The sequence below is a fragment of the Lygodium microphyllum genome, chromosome 9, assembly GCF_053477565.2.
Source record: "Lygodium microphyllum isolate KBCC chromosome 9, Lygodium_microphyllum_v1.1.10, whole genome shotgun sequence".
NCBI lineage: Eukaryota > Viridiplantae > Streptophyta > Polypodiopsida > Schizaeales > Lygodiaceae > Lygodium > Lygodium microphyllum.
In genome coordinates, this window is record NC_141143.1 from 106,798,287 (window position 1) to 106,822,910 (window position 24,624).

Genomic DNA, 24,624 nt, shown 5'->3' on the forward strand with positions numbered 1-24,624 from the left:
TTTCATTAGTTGAAGAGCATGTATAAAGCCACTCTAGAGTCACTAATGTTTGACCCAATCAATGAGGAAGCTTTGCATGGAGTCAAGAGAGGATGAATGGCACCATGAATGAAACCTATTCTACTAGGGTAGAGGAAAGGGTATAACTTGCAATGGTGTTTGAAGTCAGTGATTTGTACGGTAACCATGAAACACATTTCGAGCGAAACACCTAAAATACAAAACTTCTCAAGCAAAACAGCTGACCGAAACTATCATGTACCCGAAAAAAAAGGCATCATTTGCTGACATGAAAAGGTTTACATGGTATAAATGTGTAAGTTGGAATGTTTCTCATTTATAAAAAATTCTCACAAGCATTACTCGATTGTTTCACTTGGCGTTTCACTTGGAACCTGCCCAAAAGTGGTGTGTGTGGAGGTAAAACACACGTTTTAGGGTTTCGGGGGTTGAAACATTTAGCAGTTACGTTGCTGATTCTCTCGTTCCTTTTCTATCTCTTGTTGATCATTGCTCTTCTAGTGTGCAGGGCGGCCGTCTTAAGCTCGCGCCAACACAGCAGTGCTATGCATCGTGATCCTCTCCAGCTTGGCGAGATGGCATCACCTCCACAGTTTTATGGATTACTGTGATAGAAGATTGCGAGTCGCTTACGAATGGAGGGGATTAGTGCACCACGTTTCATTATAATGAACAAAAGCGATTGCAGAAAGGTTGGCTTGCACTGCAAGTCGCTTCCACATATCTCGTATAAAGATGTTGCTGTGTGGATCTGCTGCTTGATCTTCTCTATAACGTTTATTTTGACCTCTGCATCATGAATCCGTTTAGCGGTTGTCAGTAATTGCATCGATGCATTTATCAATTTTATAGATCCTTAGATTAAGATGTGTAGGGAGCCTTCATGTTTGCCATCTTCCTCCATCTTTCTTCTGATGATAATCAAACCACATGCCACAAGCATACTTAGGATCACGCTTACTTTTGGTGATAACATTAGCATCCAAAGGAGTGCATTAGAACGACATGCCCTGCTCTTTTGCTCTAGTAATAACACTAACAGTCAAAGATTTGGTTTGATGAGGAGGGACGAGCATGCCCTGCCCTTTCGCTCATCAGGAAGGGTGACTCCAAGAGAGGCTTTGAGACCAGACGCCTTCTGTTTCACAAAGCTGGGTTCATTCATTGTGTAACTTGACCTGTAACAAGAAAGGTTTCACATCTGCTTTACAATGCCTTGCTATTCCACGAGTGTGTACTGGCAAGTTGGTGTGTCAGACCACAAGTGTGTATGCAAAGCAATTAGAATCAGCAGAGGCATGAGTGTGTCTTTAAAGCGTTTTATCCCATACGCATGCAAATGCTCCTTTAATAACTCACTCATAATGGTGAAACCAGTATTTTTCCTTCCAAACATTGGAAAATATAAATTGATGCATGATAAATATTTTCGTTCAAATCAGTATTTTCTGAGACTTAAAAAATGCAGATATATATCTGGCAAAGGAGATCAAGAAAGTCATCTTGATTATACACACTGATGTGCATCTTAGTCCCTAGCTTACAGAGTGATAAAAGCAATCATTAGACCAATTACATGTATAGCAATCCCACACATCTAAACTCGTCAGTAGCTGTACAACTGCAGCATTACCTGAACCTTTGGAGTAAAGAATGTGAAATTTTACATTACAAATGGGTGTATGTTCAGAATTTTGTGTGCTCCCCGATAGCTGGAGTGGAACTTCTCCTCAAGTGACTGCTGGCAACAAGTTTTGAAAACACCATCTGTTCTCCAGCTGTGTTCGAGAAGACAAGGAGTGGCGAGGTGTGGACCACGATGAGAAGTTGTCCCTTCTTTGCTCCGAGGATTTTACTGAGTAACACCTTGTAAGGGGTGGGGTTTCCTCATCCGGATCTCCATGGCATGTGAAGTGAAGGCTGATGGCAGGAAAACCCGAGCAACTGACTGCACTTGATGATGATGACTCGGGAGAAGAAGCATTGCCGCCTCCATATTCCATCTTTGAGATTGGCCCAGACAATGTCATAGGTTCAGCCACTTGTGCTGAGCACACAGTGCATAGAGATAAAGACAAGTTAGGCTTCATTAGCTCTTTTATAACTGGTGTAGCAGGGAGCTTCACAAACGAGGTGATGCAATGCCGACATAGCGGACAAGGAATAGATCCAGGAGGCCCGGTGGTGGTGGTTGAAGCACTGCTTGTGGAGCACAGGTATAAAGCACATTTGGTACAAAGTTCATGAGCACAACCTGCATTTCACAATTAATTTTTTTCAGTCACTGCACATTCACTGTAAAAACATTCAGCAGGTACACAAAAAGATGACATATATGCTAAATGAACTTGATGATTCTGGTACACTCACAAATCTGTGATATTCCTAAAGTTCAAACACATTCAGCACATTAAAGAACTGCTTCGTATTCAAAAACAAGAATTTTAGCACTTTAATTAGATACACATGTTCAGATTTTGACATTCAAATGTCTTTTACATATGGACACAGCCACACACATTTGAACAAAATCTCCCTGAATCTACACAGTTTGTCCAAACTTCGGCAACTTGTTGACCGGCCACCTGTGATTTCCACTTGGGGAACAAGACTACTCCAGCAGAGCCAGGAGTAGACCAGACCTAAGTCACTTCTCTGCCGCAGGTACTCTTGGATGTGGTCTGTTCCTCCAGCCCCAAAAAGGTCCAACACACTGACCACCTGCCAGCTAGACACACCATCCCTCAATTAGGTGCATTGAGAGAAGATGCTGACATGTGATGGCCGAGCTACCTCCATCATCTTCCATGCAAGTGCAGACATAAGGGTTCATTTCAGCTATTTATCTCCTTGACTAGTCCATAAACCAGGGAAAATAACTTTTATTTTCCATTAAATAATGAAAGATCAAAGGTTGAAGGCAAGGACCTGGTCCACCTTTTATTAGGGCTTTGCCAAAAAGTACTACTGAAAATCTTGTATTTTCCGTTTCAAACAATAAATCTTATTCTATCAAAAGAATTACTGAAAAAAGCAAAGCATTCCACCATGGGCTGCCTTGCAAATCCTATCTCCTTCACTGCAGTCTCCCAAGTCAAAAGGGGCTCTAAGATCACAAAGCAAAGCATCAACTTTTGCAACTATGTCCGATCTCATGGTCTAACAATTGACTCCTCTTTTGGTCCATAGCCAATCACACCCACTGACTTGATGTAGCTGTTACAACCCTGAGTAATTTCGCAAGTTATGGCTCTGCAGTGTTTCTGTAGATAAAATCGACCCTAATGTGTAACAATGGTGGGGTAGAGAGACTAGGTGTATAAGATTGTATGGTGAGCAGAGTAGTTATGCGTCTTTGGTCCTTGGACACTTGATGGATCAAAAACCAAGGTCCCTTCTGGAGATGAAATTCAAACATAGCAGTTCCATCCTTGGAAGGGGTTTCTGAGACAATTCATCTGACTGTAAAACATGTCCATGTTCCATCATCATGATGTGGCATGATGACACAAAAGCACAACATATTCATGTGTCGTTAGTTTTACACCTGATCAAGAAAGTGACTTCTTTAAGGTTTAAATACTTTTTAATTTTAAATTAATTTCAATAGTTGTGTTATGTTGTTGTTGTGGTGGTGTCTGCATGCATGCGCATGTACGCGCGTGTGTGTGTGTCTGTGTTTGGCTTTTCCGACTAGGGAAAGCCCATGACTTTGATCTAGGAAAGAGGAGCGACTTTTCCACCAGCGACTGTTTTTGCTACCGTCATGGGCTGTTTTTCTACAGTCATGAGCTCATCTTTTACGTTGTGCAGTTCTTGACAAATTGTGGTTGTCGTCTGCATGCTTACTTCTGTGGCCGGAGATCTAGGACTACACACTGGTGGCTAGACTTGTACAAGGTGCTTGTAAAAGGTTTATAGACACACCGTCCAAATTCAATACTTCGAGCAAGGTTTGAAAGCACAATACAAATGAAGCTAAATTGTGACTAAACATATTCACCTGGACACCACCAACAGATTGACCCAAAAAACATTGTGTCTCTTGCAATATTTCTTTACCTTTATTCCAAGAACACAAGTATATCAGGTATCTTGGAAGTCTTTGTTAGATATGCTCAATGTCCTATCCCCATGAGGTACTAGCGATCCATGTGCCCAAAGTTGTAAGGCCCCTATTAGGAGAAGCCATACGGAAGCTTGGACAACTTTCATGTCAAATGACGTCTATGTGATTGGATAGTACAAAGATAAAGAGGTTAAGTTGGTAGCAACTCAACTCACACTACATCGAGTTGTGAGCATATAAGACAAGGGCCATGGAGATAGCACTTGATTGTAAAGTCCCAAGGGGCACCCGCAAAGATGCCCCTAATCTAATAATAATCTAGAAAGAATATTCATTGGCCAACTAGGGAAGGTTAATGATATGATACGTCAGCCATGCCGATTGCCACCTTCAAGGGCTGTAAAAAGATGACCCGCCCAAAACAATCATCATCCACTTATCTATAAAAAAACCATCAAGAAAACTTTAAGCTCTTCACCTAGAATCTATCTAAACCACCATCTAAGCTCATATAAGCATCACTATGGAGATGTATGGATGGACACAGCTGTCAATATATAACCTTGTTTTGAAATGAAGAAATCTCACTTCTTCTCTAACTTGTTGTGTAGTTGCAAAGTTCTGTTTGTTGCACCTTGTAATTTAGCAATCTTCAACATTGGCAATATACACTTGCACCCTATGGGAGCAATCCTTGATCCTTGCACAAAATCCCAAAACACGAGCATAGACATGCAAAGCCAGCACCCTATGTCGGCCCAACCAAACATGTAGTCCCAAATCTCTTAATACAACTTAGAGCAACAAGCAAGCAGCCATTAACTACCACAACTAGTGCAAAAGCACCATCACTATAACATCAACCCCTACAATAGCAAGACCAATCAAATGATTGCACATGCACCTTCACAATAGAGCAACAAACCATATGACTCAAAAATTAGTCACCACAACCAATTTAAATAGTCTCCTTGTAAAATCTACAAACTGGACTTTTAAAAACATCAAATGAAACTTTAATGTTAAAAACTACAAGTTAAATCCTTTTAAATTATAAAAATCAAAAGGTCACTTCACTTGTCAACAATCAAAATTAAATTTGATGCCACATCATCACGCTATGATGCTACATCATCATGCCAAATCATCTTAACAAAATAGTCCAAAGAAGACCTTGATTCTTGCTCCATCCACTCTCCAAAACTAATAATTATACTTTGCACCATACAATCATGTACACCTTACCCCACCATTGTTACTTGTTAGGGTAGTACCCTAGCACACCAAGGTTAGGGTTTATATTAAGAGAGAGTGCAGTATCACACCTTGTCAAAATTACTCAACTTTATACAAACTTGACTAATTTCGGCAAACTATAACAATGCACTATACAAGTCTAAGTAATTTTGGCAAAATGTGATAGTGCACTACATGTCTCGATATATGAATCCTAGGCTTTGAACAAAAACAGTACGGTTTGCAGTGGGAACAATGGCATACAACAAACACTAGTAGTGAATGAACTCAAAAAGATACCAAATGGAAGAATGATGAATGAAATCAAACAACTATCCAATGGCCTCACTCTGTATCTGTAGGTCAGGCTACGGGTTGAGCCAAGCAGTAGATAATGATGGAGTGGCTCAAGATGACTCCACTCTTCTTGCCGATGAAGTAGGGCAACATCTGTAGAAGGGATGTGCATTGTGAAGGGAGTCAAACATAGACAAGGGGATGCCGAAGAAGACACAAGATGGATGTGGACAGTAGTGAAGGGAGCAAAATGTAGTCCTCCGTAGCTAGTGGTGAAGAAAAAGCAATGTCTAGGGCCATCAAATGCAAAATGCACAAGTCTAAAGATGACAGATCCAGGTCAAGAGACAGATCAGACGGTGAGGGTGGCAGGTGCTGTAAATGCAGGTGGCAACAGCATATTGAAGATGGGCATCAAGCACCAGCAAGAGCAGCAGCACAAAAAACGCAGTAGACAATGACTGGACGAGGTGGCAATTGCAACAACTGAAGGGCAACAGCCTCCGAGAGGGGTAAAACCTGAAATGATGGTGGGCAGCAAGTCGCATCTACTGGGCAGCAGCTAGGCAACAGCCAGCAGACTGGGTGGCAGCCTAGAGAAGGACAGCATCCACTAGACACCAAGGGGTAAATGTGAATTAGGGATTGGGATGGGATTGGGATGCCCACAACATGTCCTTTTATAAGGGGATTTTGGGTATGTCCTATTGTGCACAAATAAGGCCTTTTAACATAAATAAAGCTTTTGGAGGATGTTTTTAAAGGAGCAAAATTAGGCATTAATTTGTGGCAATTCGATGTTAATGCAAGCTTTGATTTTGGTGGCTCAACACCCCTTCTCAGGTTCAAAAAGAGTTCTAAGATGGAGAGCAAGTCATACTCCACCCTATTATTAACTTTAAAAATGTTAGGCAATAAACAAGACCATAGAATCCCCCATTAAGAGCAGTTATGTGGCAAGGTGCCGTCGTAGAGAATCATTAGTAGCTGAAATGGGAGGAAAACACATTACACATTCCACCAACAATCCAAGAGAAGAGGACTGAAATAGGAGCACTTGAAATCCAAGGAGATGAGGCTCCACCAAAGAAGAAACCTATGAGGAAGAACAGTAACCACTATCCCCGTCTCCTTGTTGGACGAGATGCAAATGCATAACCACCAAAGCACAACTGAAAATCCAAGGCTCCAACCTAGGTAGAACCCATAGATCTTGAGTGTTGATATCAAAGATGGAGGATGAAAGCCACAACTCTCACTGTGGTGTATGGATGTCTGCAATAGAGAGGAAGCAAAATACTCTCATCTGGTGAATGGTCTTACTGGACCATGACCCCCTCTCAAGGAGATAGGGAATCCAAAGACTCCATGAAGGATGGCCTCCAAGCATTTTGAAGTAGAAAGAATATCTACCAAGAGAGCAAAAGAAGTATGGGAACTGGGGCAGCTGTGGAGGAGCAAAACACAATCCTCCGAGCAGGTACCAAACATGGCCTTCCGATGCTGAGTAAAAGTGGAATTTGGGGCACAAATGATCTCATCAATGCTCATGGTGGCATTTGCATCCGTGAGTCATAGAAGTGAGTGGGAATGTGTAGCTCCTATGAAGCCATAGGCGGCAGCCTCTGTCTCTCGCTAGAGTGGACTGCAAAGCCGAAGGTGGCAAACAGCTACTGTCCATCAATGGAGCGGATTGCAAAGCCAAGGGTCATGAAAGCCATTGAGCCTGAAAATAGGTAGGAGAAACCTCTGTAGCTCATTGAGGCAATCTCCAAGAGGGCTTATTGCCTCATGAGGTCTAATGGCCTCTAAGGGCTCAAAAAGGCTTAGTGCCCGTCACAAGCCTCTTATGGCCTTGAGCAAATAAAGAACCGGGAGAGGAAAACTCCACATCAATTTATGTATGTCTTGGGGAGGGCTTGTTATCAATGCCTTGATATACTCGAAAGGGCTTAGCATGCATCATGGGCATCTTATTGCCGTGAGCATGGACCAACGCAAAATGATCTACATCGGCCACATCGGTGACTTGGCACAAAGAGTGCCTTCGAAAAGACGCATATACTCTGCGAGGTAGGGACCAATGGTTGATCACAACAATCTAAAGTGGATTTGTGGATCATTATTTCGATTCAATTGAGTATGACTAAGTATATTCTTGTGCTTCATTTGACTCTCTCTCTCCCACAATTCTCCACATCTGGGCCAACAGTGGTATCAAAGCCTGCCATTGCTCTCCACAATCTACCTTCACAGCCATTGTCATTGAGCTCCACACTTGGCTAGCTGCCATTCAAGCCATTGCCTTCAAGGCGGCTCTCAACTCCAACTCCGGAGTCAGTAGTACAGCCAACTCAGTCTGCTGCTGCTCTGCAATTGCACACCCAAAAGACAGCTCCTGACGCCACCAGCTCAGCCTTCAGGTTGCCACCCTCAATCACTGCTGCTCCTGTCCTCCAGAAATTACGTTCATCTGCTCCAGCAATCTGCTGTCAGGAGCAGTGTCTGCCCTTCTTCCACTGCTGCCCCCTCAGTTTGCAGCTGACACCCTTAAGCTTGATTGCACAGTTTCTCTAATCCTCAGTCCAGTTCATATCAATTCAACTAGACTCAAAACAGTTATATTCAGAAGATCAAGCCCATCTAGGACAAAACTCAAGTTAAGCAGTTCGCACTTCTTTCGTGCAGCATTTACCTGTGTTTCTGTGTGCAATTTTGCCAGTGGATGAGCAAAAACTTGAAAGGCATGGCAAAAGGACAAAATGCTTATATTCCACTAGTTAATGGTAGTTTGCTCTAAGAGAGAACCAAACTAAGCAAAAATATATTAAAAGTGAAAACAGAGCAGCCTACCCTCTGCAGCAACTGTGCATTTTCTTTCTAAGCAAACTGCACAAGCCTCAGTCCCTCCAGGACAAGTTTCCAGATTCCTCCATCCACATTCCCTGCAACCAAAACATAATTCTGTTGGAATTTTCTGTAGAACATATTTTATATCCTCATCTACATAGAGAAAACGATAAGAAAACAAGCATGGTTATGATTTAATAGTGGAGAGGTGCACAATCACAGTGATTAGCCTCTTTTTCAAGGGGAGTTCCATCATTAAGGTTTTCCGGGCCGAACAGATTCAACTGGATATTCACTTGTTCTGAACATGCAAGTCTTAAAAGCCACAGCTGGAGAAAGCAGTCCACACCAAGAATATTTTTGCAGGTGCAAGGTACCCTCATACGCTTAAAAGTGACAAACAACCAGCAATTACATGAAATTGATTGCTTCCTATTCCTATTGCATCATTTTTTCCAGGCAAAGCTGACTGAGGTACTTGAGACATAAATCAGCCACTCAGAGCTGATTGCTTTCCATTAAAAGCTCCACCTATTTTCTAAGCCATCTGCACTGCATTTGAGGGTTCTCTCTAAGGTTTCAGTTCTTAGGATGTTCTCTGAGGAGGACACAGTTTCTAGTTGTTGGTGCCAGGTGGCGTGCCAGGGCTAGGCTAGATATCATGAGCCACCAAGCATTGGTCCAAGTCATTGTAGACTACTTGGAGCACTCGGATTGACCTTATTACACTCTAATTTGAGGGAGGGTCTAACGCCTTGTCATCTGAACTGAGACTACACTATAGCATGGTAAAACACAGGGTTTCTGGGCACAAAGACTCAGCAGGACAGCTCAGGAACAGCAGCAAAAAGGGGACAGTCCAAAGATATACAATGGGGTAAACAGCAGGATGATTCGCAGTAGATTTGTGTGTGTTGAGTGATAGTCAAAGCAAGGCAGAATTGAGCTGGAAACTGATCGTGGACAGTAGCAACATGACAGCAGACTGATGGGGCAGCAAGCACAGCATATGGCAACAAGCAATCTGGACATAATAAAAATCCTTTATCTTTGCCGAGTTCAACCAATGGGAGGGACCAAAGGCTGAGGGTAGCAACATCAGTTCTATTTTGATGATGCCTATTCGTGCAGCATAATATTGTAATACAAATAAAACACTATTGTGTTTCATTATTTAAGTTCAGATCATGAACATGCCAATGTATCTATGGCACAACTTGGAGTCAGCACTGAGCAAGAAGTTTAGTTAAGCATCCTATTGAAGAATTTCTTAAATAATTAAATTGACAGAAAAGGAAAGGCCCATGCACAAGGTCATACCTTGCAATTTTTATGATACTTATTAGCGGAAGTGCTAGATAACGGGAAACTGGTATTGCCGGTATTGATACTTGAGAATCTGGAGCTAACAAAGATTCAAGCCAATGTCTACGCCAAAGACGTGCAACTTGTAAAGGTGTCCACCTGATCATAGAAAAAAATTAAATTCAGCATACACAAGTCAAAAGCAAATTAGCTTAATTACCATTCAAAGAAAAGAAGTTTGGGGAGGAGAAGGGGGAACAGTTGGGAGGGGAGAAAGATGGAGAAGTGAGCACTCAAAAAAGCTACATACCCATTAGTATTTTGGGCACTACGACTTGCACCTCTTGATATAAGAATCTGCCAAAACTAAAAATGTCTCTCTCTCTCTCTCTCTCTCTCTCTCTCTCAATTTGGGAAAACCCTACCAGAGTTTAAAACCCACTAGCAAGTACATCCATGTCTAACAACCATATTAAATGCAAAACAAAGTTTGCAAAATAGTATGATCATCATCAACCAATATAACCAATCCATCCTTGAAAATGAGAAAGGAATCATCTTCTTAAACCCGAGGAGCTACAAGGACAGGATGGCCATGCCACCATCCACCAAAGTAATGCCGTTGTCAAAACAAGATCGAATATTTCAATCACATTTACAAATAGCCATATGAGCATGGCAAGCAACATCGGCTAGTTCAGGCCTTTGAAGCAGTGGAAATCGATACAGACCTTACAGTACACTAACTCAAGCTAAGAACATGCCCTAGAGAGGCACATGACTAAGAGGTGATAATGTACATGTTTACTTTCTAACTTTCAAGTCAGTAAACATTGCAACCACAGTAGAACAGGGGTCCACACATTTTTGTATGCTAGTATCTCTCTCAGACATACATGGATCTAAGCACTCAGAGGCACTTGAGAGAGAATATGCATATGCACAACTTTAGGAGCCACACACCAAACTGGCTTTTTGATACATCGATCACACAAATGTAGCAAAGATCTCCAGGCCTAGCCTTTACCACAAGAGGAAAAGATAGTTGCATGACCAACACATTGATGAGAAATTTCCATGATGAACAGCAGCCCATGGAAGGACCATCGGTTATGATGTTGGCATCTATGATTCACAAGAAGCTATTGGTACCCCGTGAAATGATTAGAGCAAAGATCTCCAAGCCTAGACTTTACCACAAGAGGAAAAGATAGCTGCATGACCAACAAATTGTAGAGAATTTTCCATGAAGAGCAGCAGCCCATGGAAGGACCACTGGTTATGATGTTGGCATGTATGATTCACAACAAGCTATTGGTACCCCATGAGATTATTAGAGCAAAGCTAGATGCCATACTTGTGGTTACATAGGTCCTCTCCAAGATCAGGACATTCCTTTAAAGATGATACCCCCACCTACGTCCTCCAAGCCTAGCACTCACATCCCCCAAGAAATTAGCAGTAGATGGAAATAAAATGCTCAAATGTGCACTTGGTAGGGCACGCATGAGATGACAGTAGATACGCCTCCACTGTTACATCATTGGACATCCAAGATGGGTGCCCATAACTTAAGTCATAGCCTTGGGTTACTTAGGAGCTCGGTGTGAACATGCTCATGGGTAGGCCAATCTTGCAATTTTATAAAAAGGACTTAGTGGCTCGATGGTGCCGCATTGAGTATGATCACCACATTGGACTCTAGGCCCAATTGCCATCATATATATGGATGTCATGTTGGTATGATTTGTGGGCTTTAGTCACTTTGACTAGCCTTCAGTTGGACACCATTTAGATGCATTTGCACAACCCTTTTAGGGTTGGTTCAATTGTCTAGGGTCGTGTCATCTTGAGGCCTATATATGCTCTGAAACCAGCCTTCCTTCTTGGAAAGGGTGGTAATTTCCTAATCAAGCACTTAATTACAGAAATCAACAAATGAACATAACTTAAAATGCACAAATTACCTTAATAATCTCAGACATTGGACACCCTATTGGCCCCAAAACTAGCACCTCTTTAGGTATTTCTTTAGCTTGATTGCTAATGGAATGAGTACAAGCTAAGATTTACAATCTCCTTTGTTGTTCCAAAAGCCTCTTTGCTGTAACAACAATCAGCAATTAATTCTGGCCAATTGCCCCTTGATTTGTCACCCAAGACTTACACGAATGGACCCTCCAACTGGCCAAATGCTGCCCCAATTACAATGAATGGGCTGGCATCTGAAGTCCCTGACAATTATACAAATTTCAAGTGCTGAATCCAGTATACAGTGGCTTCACCAATAGGCATGGGTTCCAAGGTGGCTGTCAAACCCTAATTTCTACAAAAAATTACGGTTTACAGCAGAGATCTCTCTGTTGTCCACCAAATTTGGCTGAGATCTAGTAAAATGGCTAAGAAATGCTGAGATCTCCTAAGAATGGGTTGGAGAAGGTGAGAAAAAGCCAAGATGAGAGAGAAATCTGATTTTCTTCACAAGAAAACCCTAAATTCTACTTGTTGCTTGCTCCAACTTGCATTTAATGCAATCAGCCACTATGAGACACCTCCAACATGCTGTCACCTGATCAACAATACTATTACCAGCCCCTAAAAGGTGACTCCTTACTGTCCTTGCCTACTGACACCCCCGGATGGTTGCCTTCTGTAGCAAATTGATGTACTCTAATCAAAAAATGGACCTACAACTCTCTCCATCTCTCTCCCCCCCCAAGCTGTAAACTGACTGAATGGCTAAGACCCAACTGTTAAAAACGTTTTCTCAGATTGCATGTGCATTTTTGCCAAGTAGCAACCTTCTAAATCCATTTTTTAACATTATTCAATCATTTAATTAATTTTCAGAATTAAATAATCCTGAAATTTAATTTCAACCCTTCTGACTCTGCCCAAAATTAAATGTGCCCATCCATAATTAAATTGGCTAGGTCATTTGCAACCTGGAATTGTCCGCAACCTTTATTGACTAATTAATTAATTAATGCTAGTCTCTAGTATCACCACCAACACTTATTGACCAAATAACTCTCATAAGGTCAAAACTACCACCAACTAACCCCCAAAGCCTAGCTAGCATAACTTATCACAACTTTTGCCTTTGGCATCCACTGCATCCTCGAAGTCCTTGGCTTGTTACCATGAAATAATTGCCATATGCATCACATGTGCTAAATAACCTTGCACATCTGATTAATAACTTAATCAAATGTTATCAACAAGATTAAAGCATCTCAAAATTTCACATCCCTATGACACGCTCCATCCATACAATTGTTGTATCACATCATCTTACATCCTTGGAGAGAGGGAGACTTGTGAGACTGCACAATAGAAGAGAAACACAAACACAGAGAGAAGCAAAATGTGTGTGTGTGAGAGAGAGAGAGGAAGTATAAGATGAGGGCTAACTAAAGTGGAATGCTGATACAATGATGATGGACTGCTAACTGCCAAGTGAGGAATGGCTATAAATAGCCACAAAACCCATAAACTAGCCTACTGAAATCTGAAAATGCCATAAATGCTGGCCAACCAACATTTAATGCTGGTTGTGGCACAATAAAAGCCTAGAAAAATACCAAATGGCCATCAAAAAATCCAATTGGTATGGACAATGTCCGATAGGTGTGGACAGTCTGGGACATGCAAAAACTGCCCATGAAAAACACACTGAAACCCAACAAACAAAAGAAATGCACCCAAATAGCCACTCTAGAATGAGTATCCTCCCCTATCAAATCGTGTGGCAAACCTGTCCTCTGAAAGTCCTCGTTTGACTCAGACTGAGGCTCACTAACAAAAGATGACAAGGCATGGCAAACATGACTATTAACACCCCCTCTCAAATCTTGGATGTGGTGGAAGACCAAAGAATAAACGAATCCTTGGGTAGTAAGAGAAATGCCAATGTCGATGAAGTTTGGCGATAAAGACTACCGATAAAGAAGCTCTTAATGATCCTAGGAAGCCCCCTCTAAAACACTAGGGAGCCAAGAAATCCACAGCTTCATCACCAAGATCGTCCCCCTCTGAAAGGAATGGGGGATAGGAGGGAACCTCCTGAGAAGAGGGTGGGGGATGGGTAGAACCTATGGAAAAGATGGTACACAAGCGGGAAAGGTGTAACAATAAACAACTACCTCAGAGGACCTTGCATAAGAGAAGGGAAATGGAGCTTATAAAGCCCGTTCTCCTTCCAACATGTCACAATAACAAGCCCTGTAGTAGAATCCTCAATACAAAAAACTTGCTTGATGAAGACAACTCGAGTACCAAACCTAGTAAGGCCATAAAGTGAGAGGAGTGGAAACCGCAAGACTAGAATATAAAGGGCTTATGAAAGGGAGCTCGCCATTCAATTGAGAAATAAAGGCAAAGTGTCAATATCACAAATAGACACCAATACAATGTCACCAACAATGAGACTAAACCCTTGGAAGGACATAGATCCTGCAACAAATCACCTTGTAGAGTCATACGAGTAGAAGCTCCACTATCAACCAGCCAAGGCCTCTCAGAAGATGAGGCAACCACTAAAGAAGCCTCCTCCAAGTCAACAATACGAAGGAACATTGACTCATGGGTAATCGCTAGAGTAGAGGTTCTCCTCTAGATGTATCCCCTTCCCACAGTATGGGCATTTAGGCTTCTCCAAATCGGAGTCAAAGCTTGAAAAACTCTCCAATCTTTTAGCCTTTGATTTCTCTTTTTTCTTCTTTCCCCCTCTCGAACCTACAACAAAAGCTTTGGTAAAGGTGGATTCACTCACTACCTCTTTGGCATGCTCGTCATGCTCCAAAACAAACAGGGCAAGCTCCTCCCATAGAAGCTTCTCACGGGTCCTCAATGTTAGAAGGCTAGTGTACAAGACGTCAAACTAGGGAGATAGCAACTGAGTCAAAAGAATCATAGCAATATCATCTAAAGATATCATTCTACCAATAGGCGTAAGCTCATCCCTCATGTCCTCCAGCCTATTGATATGATCCTTCATGGAAGGAGAATCAACAACAGCACGCATCCGTAATCTCTTCTCGAGAATAATCCGATGGGCACATGTCTTCTAATGGTACAATGAAGCAAGCTTTGTCCACACTTTCGCTACTTTCCGCAACCTACGCACATACACTAGGACAAAATCCTGTAAGCTCATAAAGAGAAGATCGGGCCCTAGAGTTGACCCAATCCCACAAGGCCACACAATCCATCAATGATCCAACGATGAGATCCTCCACTAAATAGGCGATAGGGTGGGTAACAAACTCCCAAAGATCAAAGGTATTAAGGATACACTTCACTTTACACGACCAAAGCCAATAGTTGGAACCATCAAGCCGGTCCTCTTTGAAGAAGGAAGTCTGAGCACCTGTGTATGTAGAAGGTGCCATGAATGGCATATAAAGGCCAACAAAACGGGCCTTTTGTGAAACATGGAGAAAACATGGAGAAGGAGAGGGATCCCATACAAACGGGCTAGGAGACCTCCATTCGCAGAACTAGCACGAAAATCTCTCCGTCTCTCAAAGGAAGGAATCGATACCTCATCCTCTAAGTCAACAAATAACTAATGATAAGATATCTTCCAACCTGCAATCTCCCAAAAAGATGCATTAGACAGAGAAACAAATGTTGCCTACCAGCAAGAGCTGTCACCTACACAAAAAATTGTCACCCACAGCAGAAAGCTATAGCCAAGAAACAACACTTGCAAAAAAAGCGAATTTGCGTTTTGGTCAAAATGCAAAAGTTGATGCCTCCAAATGCAAAAAAGCTATCACTTGGTCCTTAGAGACTGTCGCCTAGCTACCTGGGGGTGAAAACAAACAGTGGACCACCTGTTTGAGCTATAAACACAGTAAATGTAGGCTGAAAATCTGCGTTTTGGAAATTTGAATTGCTCCTCCAAGATGAAAACCTACTCTTCTGTAAGAAAGACTGTGTTCTCACGTAGGCAATGATACCATGTGAGAGTGCACAACGAAAGAGAGACACAAACCTAGAGAGAAGCAAAGAGAGAGAGAGAGAGAGAGAGAGAGAGACAGTACAATATGAGGGAAGAATACTGCACTGATTGAAAAAAATACTGATACAATGACGATGGACTAACTGCTAAGTAGGGAATGGCTGCAAATATCCACAAGACCCCTAAATTGGCCTATTGAAATCTGGAAATGCCATGAATGCTGGTCATGGCATAATATGCCTAGAAAAATATCCCTACCATGACTCTAAGTTGGCCCCTAGATGTACTCCTAGGACACTAAGTGAAACCAACCTTCCTCCTCGGATAGAGTGGTGATAATCTGATTTACAAGTAATTACAACAAGTGTAAAATTCACATAAATTGCAATGCACACTTGACCACTTTAATCTTGGACATTGGATAACCTGTTGGACAAAGATAGGCACCCCTTTAGATATTGCTTTAACTTATATTGCGATTGAATGGAGTACAATTGAGATCCTTAATCTCCTTCATTAATCCAAATGCTTCTTGCTATCACAAATGATCAACAAGCCTTCGAACCAATTTGCCCCTTGGTTTGCTTGGGGATTGACCTTCACCGTGCTCCTTGAAAGACAAATTTAGCCCCAAATCTAATATTGACTAGTTGGCCTCTTGAATCTCCTTGAACCTCCTCAATTTCAGCTACTAGAATTCAAGTCCTAGGCCCTCAATTCTGAGCATACATCCTGAGGTGGATATCAAACCACCCTAATTTCTGCTATAAATTATAGTTAATAATAAAGATTGACAAAAATCCCTTCCTCTAATGGCTCAAACTTTTAGAAAATGTTGTGATAACTTGAGAGATAGCTGGAGAATGAGAGATAATGCTGCAAAGAGAGAATTTTCAAAGTTTCATAGCAAAAAACGCTAAAAAGCTACTACTACCTTGCTCAAACAGCCATGGAAGTTGTCAACTACAACTTAGGACAACCAAAAAGACTGCTATCCCCTCATGTATACTATCATCTGCACTAGGAGGACCTTGGGCTGATGTCATCTACTCCTGGAGGGCTCCAAACTGCTGTCATATACTGTAGGACTGATCTCTGGTGGCTGCAAATCATATCAACAAACTCTCCTTGCTCTCTAACAACCTCCTCTTTCACCAAAGACTATCTATACCTATAAATAGGGGATTGACTCCCTTCATTCCATCCACTGCCACGCATTCAACCATTCACTCTTTCTATCAGATCACTCCATTTTGTCAATCTTCTCTCTATTCCTCAACCTCTCCATTGTTGTTTACACCCGATCAAGAGAATAACTCAGTTTGTGGATGATCTTTTGCAATTGAGTAATGCTTGGTAGCTTGTTCCTCCCTTTATAGACTGCGTTTACTGGCCAGATGCTACTGCCCAACTGGTTTATACCTTCAAATTGATTAGAGAACACTGGATTGCAGCAAGCACCATCTTTCTCAACCCCCAAGATTTGCATTTGGCAACCTAGCATCGACATCGGCTCCTACAAGCTATCTTCTACCCCATTATTTTGTGTTTCGTTGCTAGGAGGCTCTCTTCTCCAAGATTCAGCCAGAGATAGGCCACCCTACTGTCCCTCAAACTCCGAAGCACGATGGTCACTAGTGATCTTCTCTCTCCTCTTCGATGGCATCCGAGGACTGCATTTTGCTCTCCACTCTGCAAATTCCCTACAAGTGTTGCCACACGATCAGCCACAACAATCACCTCCGAGCCTTGCTCCATTGTATCAACTTGATTTATTCAACATGATTCAATGTTCATTATTCATTAACTTCTTCTTCTTATAAGTTTTTGTATCTTTTCTTCCTTCAATGCTTGCCATACACTATGTTTCTCCCCACAAAACCTATTGTTTCTTTGATATGGTATGAGTGCATAGCATCCTATCACTTTTCTTGACATGGTAACAGAGCAGAGGTGCTCAAAGAGCTAAAAATCACTTCTTTTAGACTTCATTCTCTCTAGTCATCACAACTCTCCGCAAGATACTTGTTCCCTTTTCCCAATCGATTCAATCAACATTAATGTCCTTCTCTCTCTTCGACATCTAATAAGAACATTGACAAAAAAGTCAATATCAATATTATTAATAACATAAATATTAAAATTAATGGTAACATTACTATAAACATTAAATGTTAAAATAAAACGAATATTTAATGTTATGTTTAACATTAAATCCCTATTAACATTAATACAAAATGTTACATCGTTGTCAATGAAATTTTTTCTAATGTTGATTTGGGCTACGAGATTTTTCTTTATAGCGATGGTTTGCCATAGCCCCGAAGTGGCAACTCCCTACACTCCAATTATTGGAACAACTGAAAAATTCTTGCACACTAACATCACCCCAACACAAAACCCGAACACGTGCAAAACATACCTTGCTCTCGTACCCACCACTTGCAACACATGCCCCCCATGCACGCTTCTCTTGCCAGTAATGTCCCATTCCACCCTTAACGAGATAAAGACGTACCTATCAAGCAAGAACCATCACAGTTTCATGAGTAAAAGTGGTTTTGTGCACATCATCAAGTCTCAAGCCTAATTGGAAGTTGATGCTCTAATACCAATGAAACATCCACCTAGGATCCACCAACCTGCACACAAGATACGACACAAACCAAACTCACCATAAAAGGGACTCGACAAAGGGCTCACCTCTTTGCCCCCCCATAGAGCCAAATAGACTCACCCTCGAGCCTAGGAACCAGCAACACTTCGAGTCATAACCACATCCTAAGGGTTGGCGTTCCATACCAATAGCCCACACCATCCCAGTGTATAAATGCATCGGCCATCAAGCCCAAAGTCCAAGAGTGGTAATCACACAATGAATGTACACAATGGGGCCTTGAGTCCTATTTATAGGACTCAACTGCCCTAACCCCGAAGTGTCCTTAGTGCATTCACATCAAGTTACTTCATAACCACCGTGACCAATGCTACTAGCATCCATTCGGATATCCAAGGACATAACACACGGAGCTTGAGGCTTCTCTCCCAAGGTTGAGTTTCAAGTACTATCAACTCATCATGTCTATTGTTCTTCACTACACGTTACCTTACAAGTGGAATAATGAGATTACAGGGTGGATCTTCTTCTCTCTCTCACACATCTCTTATGGCTCCTTTTTGGAGCCTAAAAGGGGTGTTGAAAACCATTCATTAACTACATATCTTTTAATTAATTCATTTTGGTTTTGCACTTATGACCCAAAAAGGGTTGGGCACCCACATTCTAGGGTGTCACTCTAGACTATCTAGGCCTATAAATAGGGCATTGACTCCCTTCATTCCACCCATTGCCACACATTCATCCATTTAGTCTTTCTATTAGATCACTCCACTCTATTCGTATTCTCTCTATTTCTCAGCCTCTCCACTGATGTTTACACCCAAACCAAGAGGAGAACTCAGTTCCTAGGCAATCCTTCACAGCTATTTGATGCCTAGTGCCCTATACCTCCCTTTGCAAGCTATGTTTACTGGCCAAATGCTGTCATCTAGTTGGTTTACATCTTCAAGTTGGTTGCGAACTCTAGATTGTTACAAGCATCAACTTTCTAAGACCCTAGGATTTGCATTTTTGTAGCCTGGCATCTTCACAGCATCCACATCAGCTCTTATGGGCTATTTGCCGCCCCGATATTCTGCGTTTTGCTGCCAGGAGGCTCTCTTCTGCCACAATTCTGCCAAAGGCAGGCCACCCTACTGTCCCTCAAACTCCAAAGTGCGGTGGTTGCTGGTGATCTTCTCTCTCCTCTCCGATGGCATCCAAGGGCTGTGTTCCGCTCCCTCTACAACTGTCCTTCACCATTTAGCATTTACCTTTGATACCCTACTGCCCAAAGAACTACATTTCGTTCCCTTCACTGTGTAGATTCCCTACAAGTGCTGCCGCCTAATCAACCAAGACAATGCAATCATCTTTGAGCTTTGCTCATTGTATCAGCTTGATTTATTCAGCATGATTCAATGTTCATCATTCATCTTCTTCTTCTTCTTCTTTTGAGTTTCTTCTTCCTTCAATATTTGTCATACACTCTATGTTTCTCCCTGCAAACCTACTCTCTCTCTGATATGGTAGAAGTGCATACAGTCCCATCGCTTTTCTTGACACCATACACACACACACCCCTCTATACAAGCAATCTAGATTCTAGGCGTCATATACCCATTATACATGCAACGTCAATAGATATGAATACACACCTCACAATCTTGAATGTACCATAACTTAGATCTACACCTCGTCACACCAATATTGTAAATGGAGACAAGGAGATCTGAGGATATTGTAACAAAGGATAGCATTTTCCAACTAAGGTAGAGTCGATGGAGTATTACATATAATACTCCACTATGTACTATAAGATCAAAGGGTGATATCATTGTCTTTTCCAAGAGGGTTTTGGACCACTTCATGGAATCATGGAGTACGATGTAGTTAAGCCTAAAAGGTTTAAAGAAACAAAGGACAGCATTTTCCAACTAAGGTAGAGTCGATGAAGCATTACATATAATACTCCACTACATACTATAGATCAAAGGGTGATATCACTCTCTTTTCCAAGAGGATTTTTTGTACCACTTCATGGCATCATGGAGTACGATGTACTTAAGCCTAAAAGGTTTAAAGAAGGTCACAATACATGATCATTACCCCAATATCGGAGCCCAATCATCTATCACCACAAGACATTCTCCATTCATTACCTCACCTATCCTAGCAAAGTAAACTCTATCCAAGTTTTCTTTATCCTAGAGGGTATATCAATTATATACTCATTTTTTAAGATGGCTCAATCATGCTATTCAATGACATCTTTGATATCTAGATCTTCCCTAAACAATCTTATAGCAATATCACTCCTTGAAAAGGGTTGACCTTTATGTTCCCCTCTGTATGTCCCTTGGTGGATTTCCATTCCATTTAGAATACCTTATTATACCTTTTGATTATCCTTAAGGTGTACATGTGCAGTATGAAAAATATTTCAAAAACATAGGGACAACTATCAAAATAATACCTGACAACAAGCCGCATTACCACCACAAGCTGCATAATGTAAAGCAGTGCTGCCAGCACCTAAAAGAACCACATGATAGATACCCTATAAGTCAAAAATGTCATAATATGTCAAGCATTCATGACAACAATGAACTCATTGAAGTGGCCTCGCAATGGGAAACATTAGCATATATAAAGACAGCTTTCTCATGATATCTGTTTGTGCATCCTGGCACAGTCACACTGAAGTTTGATTTGGCAAGAAAAAGAAGGTTTCTTAGATCCTAAAGATTGCAAGCTCTCTTCTTATATTTTTAACAAGAGCTCAGCCTTGAATCAGAAAGCCAAAAATACTTTAAGAATTCACTTATCACCAAAAAGTACCTTGGTACATGTTGGGAGGCAAATAATTTGATACAATTAAACGACATTGATCAAGTTGAACAGAATGACAGCAGAAACACATGACATAGCGCTAGGGTGGGAACACACATCAATCACAACTGAACACACGTCACACACAGGGAGAGAGCACAGATTAGAGGAGGAATGAAGTTAGACTTGTTCCAAAATGACTTGCATTTCTAATGATTGGCAGGTCCAAACCCACAGTGAGCAAACTTGGTCCAACCTACGTTGAGAGAGCACAAATTTGTGGATGAATGAAGTTAGATTTGCTCCAAAGTGACTTGCATTTCTAATGACTGGCAGGACTGAATGCGTATTGAGCCAACTTTGTTCAAATTGGGTCAAACATAAGATATCCATATCACCTTTCTCAAATTATCCATTGTCATGATTGGGCCAACCACCATGCCATTGTACATTACATGGAATTTATACCATTGTAGGTCCATCACTTAGCTTGTGGGTTGTCACATTAAGTGTCAAAGGGTGGCAAGATGACGGCAAGGCAAAACAACTCTTTATCAGCATATCATGAATTGAGCTCTTCCAGCCCACCAGTGTTGAGAATCAGAAGATCATCATACAAAGGAAAACACCTCAGCAAAAAGTTCTGAAAACTACTATGCAGTGTCACTTCCTTCAAATGGCATTTGAAAAACCATTGTGCAATTTCATGTCATGCCCATTGACACTTATAGCAAAATGAATTTGATAATATCTCCAGCTACACCGTATCAATGACATCCTTCAAACCAATCAAGAGGCTTTTAAGAACCTACCTTTCTTCTGAATTATCTTGTTAACCACTGAAGAAAGATTTAAACCAAATGCAAGGAGTACACTTTGTGATCAAATGGGATGATTGTCATTTCTCCAAAATCACACTGACTGATTTCAATACTACCATGATTTACACATAATATAAATCAGAACAAAAACAAGTTACACCAGAAATTACAACTGCCGAGAAAAGATACATGAAAGTCAATGACATGTAGTTCAAGAAAATCCAACCCCACAGATCGCACTTCTTGGAAAAAAAAATGCCACTTTCACATCTAAATAACTATCACCCTGGCCGGTACATTCATAATTGATACCTTTATTTTGACCACAAAGAAAGGCACAACATACCTATTAAATCAATAGTGGTGCCATCCTGCACTGTCACAGCAGCTACGTTTGCAGTAAGGTCAAGCAGCAATAAAACACAATCCGCATGACCATTCAGAGCAGCCATATGTAAAGCAGTGATCCCACCATCTGCTGGTCGGTTCACAATTCTTGAAGTAGCGCTAGACAAACACAAACTTGTTAAGGCACATATAATCTGAATTTTTCACCTGCAGAATTAGTACAGGCTCATATGGCCTTACTTCCTGTCAAGGTAAGACTTCACAGAAGAGCCTTCCTCATTTGATGATTGTGGTGATTCATTCCCAGAGTAACATGTACTGGGAAAATGATCAGCAAGTAATAGACGTACACACCGTGCATGGCCATTAACTGCAGCAAAATGTAACGCAGTCCTCCCATTTAGGTAGTCTGCCCTGTTGACCTAAAAACCCACACCCAGTGCAGTTAACTGAATAACTAAACCCAGCATACTAAGATGAGAAGGACAACAGTATAACTATGGTTGTCCTTACATTAGCCTTGAAGAGTATCAGCGTTTGCACTACTTCCCAATGGCCATTTCTGCATGCTTGCATAAGAGCTGTCTGCAGCCAAGAATATCTCACAGTTGGTACGGTTTACTTGAAATATACTTATTTCTGAAAGTGTGGACTGAGAGTCTAATGTCTCACATATGCACGGATGTGCCCACATAGAATTGTACTTCTAAGTAACCAAGTGAGCTGACAAGATAGTGAGGGTAGAAGTACCTGGCCACTGTAATTTCTGACGTTGACTTCAACTCCACTTTCAAGCAAGAGCGAAACAATCTGTATGGGGCACTGGATTTAATGAGATTCTTCAAGGCACATGTACGGTCAAGCTTTGTTTATGCAGAATGACCCAAAAAGAGAGAGGGAAATAAGGATCGGGAGGTTCAAACAACAAGATCGTATGCAAGCGTCCAATCACAGATTCATGAGACATGCCATTGCTTCGGCATCATGTTAAGGATCAGAAACTATTACAGCAGTTGATCTGAATGCAGAATGACAGAGGAAACTTACCTCATTGTGGCCCTGCGCCGCTGCGAAGTGGATGGGGGAGTTGCGGACGCCAAAGGTGGAGTACTTGGCAAGGCGGGGGTTGAATTCAAGGAGTGCCTGGGCCTCCTGCAGATCTCCATCGCGCGCAGCTGAGACCAGGCGTTCCCCTGAAGGCGAGCATCCCAAAGAATTCCCCATTTTTTATTCTGGCTTGTGACCTAGAAACCTGCATTCCACTAAAGCTCCCCTTTAAAGGCCTGCAATTTCATGTGCCAGGAGCAGCAGCCATCACGGATCTCTTCTTCCGCTTGAAACAGCAATGGTCTGAAATTCATGTATCAGGAACAGCAGTCATCACACGGATCTTTAATTGCTGCTTGAGTCTTGGCCTGCTAGATGTCTTTCTTCCTGCTCACGAGGTTAAAGCCATTGGTTGGAGAAGCGCTCTCTCTCTCTCTCTCTCTCTCTCTCTCTCTCTCTCTCTCTCTCTCTCTCTCTCTCTCTCTCTCTCTCTCTCTCTCTCTCTCTGCGTGCTTGTGGTTACCGGAAGGCCTCGCCTGCCATTTACGGGACTCCTTGCGGGAGGAAAGGCGACAGCTTTATCCTGTAGAGAGTTGGTGTCATGAATAGCGGAACAAAGGTTAAAAAAACCTGCAACGTAAACAATGTGAGCAAAAAAGCCAGAGAGAGAGGGAGAGAAGGGTCAGTTCCTCGAAGCTGCAGAGAGAGAACGGGGAATGAGAGAGAGAGAGAGAGAGACGCCGGCTATGGCGGATCACGGGGGCGTGAGGAACACTTGCCTTTTTTTTTCGTGTTTGAATTTACTCGATTTTTATAATCCTTTTTTTTAAAAAGCGGTGGGTTATTTTGATCTATTTTAGTAAACTCCATTAGGCTAGTGTTTGTATCAAATCAAATCAAATAAAATTTAAGGAGGATGAGATGAGATGAGATTGAGCATCATTGAAGGATGAGCATTAAGATTGAGAATCATCGAAAAATTAGTTATGGATGCAATGGGATTTTCACTGGATTGCATCTCATTACCTGGCACCATCGGTGTCAGTGGTGACTAGCGCGCCAATCATCAGCCAACTATGGTGGTGGCCAATGGCCATCATTTCCCTTCTCAACTATTTTGTCAAATGAGGAAAGTAGAGTGGTGTTGCCAATGGGTTTGTAGTCCAAGTGGTTTGAGTGTGTGGGGTGTGTGTATGGGTGTCATACCTTCGATACATCCCTTGAGGCATCT

The 24,624-nt window shown here is 41.7% G+C and overlaps 1 protein-coding gene across 1 annotated transcript; it reads right to left on the reverse strand.

Annotated features, from left to right (window-relative positions):
* Window positions 1-1,424: 1,424 nt before the first annotated feature.
* LOC148031400 (putative E3 ubiquitin-protein ligase XBOS32) lies at window positions 1,425-24,155 on the reverse strand. The gene is made up of 11 exons (XM_087684925.1): window positions 23,917-24,155; window positions 23,394-23,780; window positions 23,097-23,156; window positions 22,860-22,931; window positions 22,587-22,768; window positions 22,345-22,505; window positions 20,822-20,880; window positions 10,089-10,135; window positions 9,794-9,937; window positions 8,477-8,568; window positions 1,425-2,275 (listed from the first exon to the last, which is right to left on the reverse strand). The coding sequence occupies exons 2-11, from the start codon at window positions 23,568-23,570 to the stop codon at window positions 1,752-1,754; spliced, it is 1,518 nt and encodes a 505-aa protein (XP_087541051.1). The 5' UTR covers window positions 23,571-23,780; window positions 23,917-24,155; the 3' UTR covers window positions 1,425-1,751.
* Between the last annotated feature and the right edge of the window lie 469 nt (window positions 24,156-24,624).

Coding starts and splice junctions, on each gene's coding strand:
- LOC148031400 (XM_087684925.1), bottom strand. CDS start 23,570: ATGGGGAATTCTTTGGGATGCTCGCCTTCAGGGGAACGCCTGGTCTCA. Junction 10,136..20,821: donor GTAATGCGGCTTGTTGTCAG/GTATTATTTTGA, acceptor TAGTTTTGGCAG/ATTCTTATATCAAGAGGTGC. Junction 9,938..10,088: donor AGTGCCCAAAATACTAATGG/GTATGTAGCTTT, acceptor TTCTATGATCAG/GTGGACACCTTTACAAGTTG.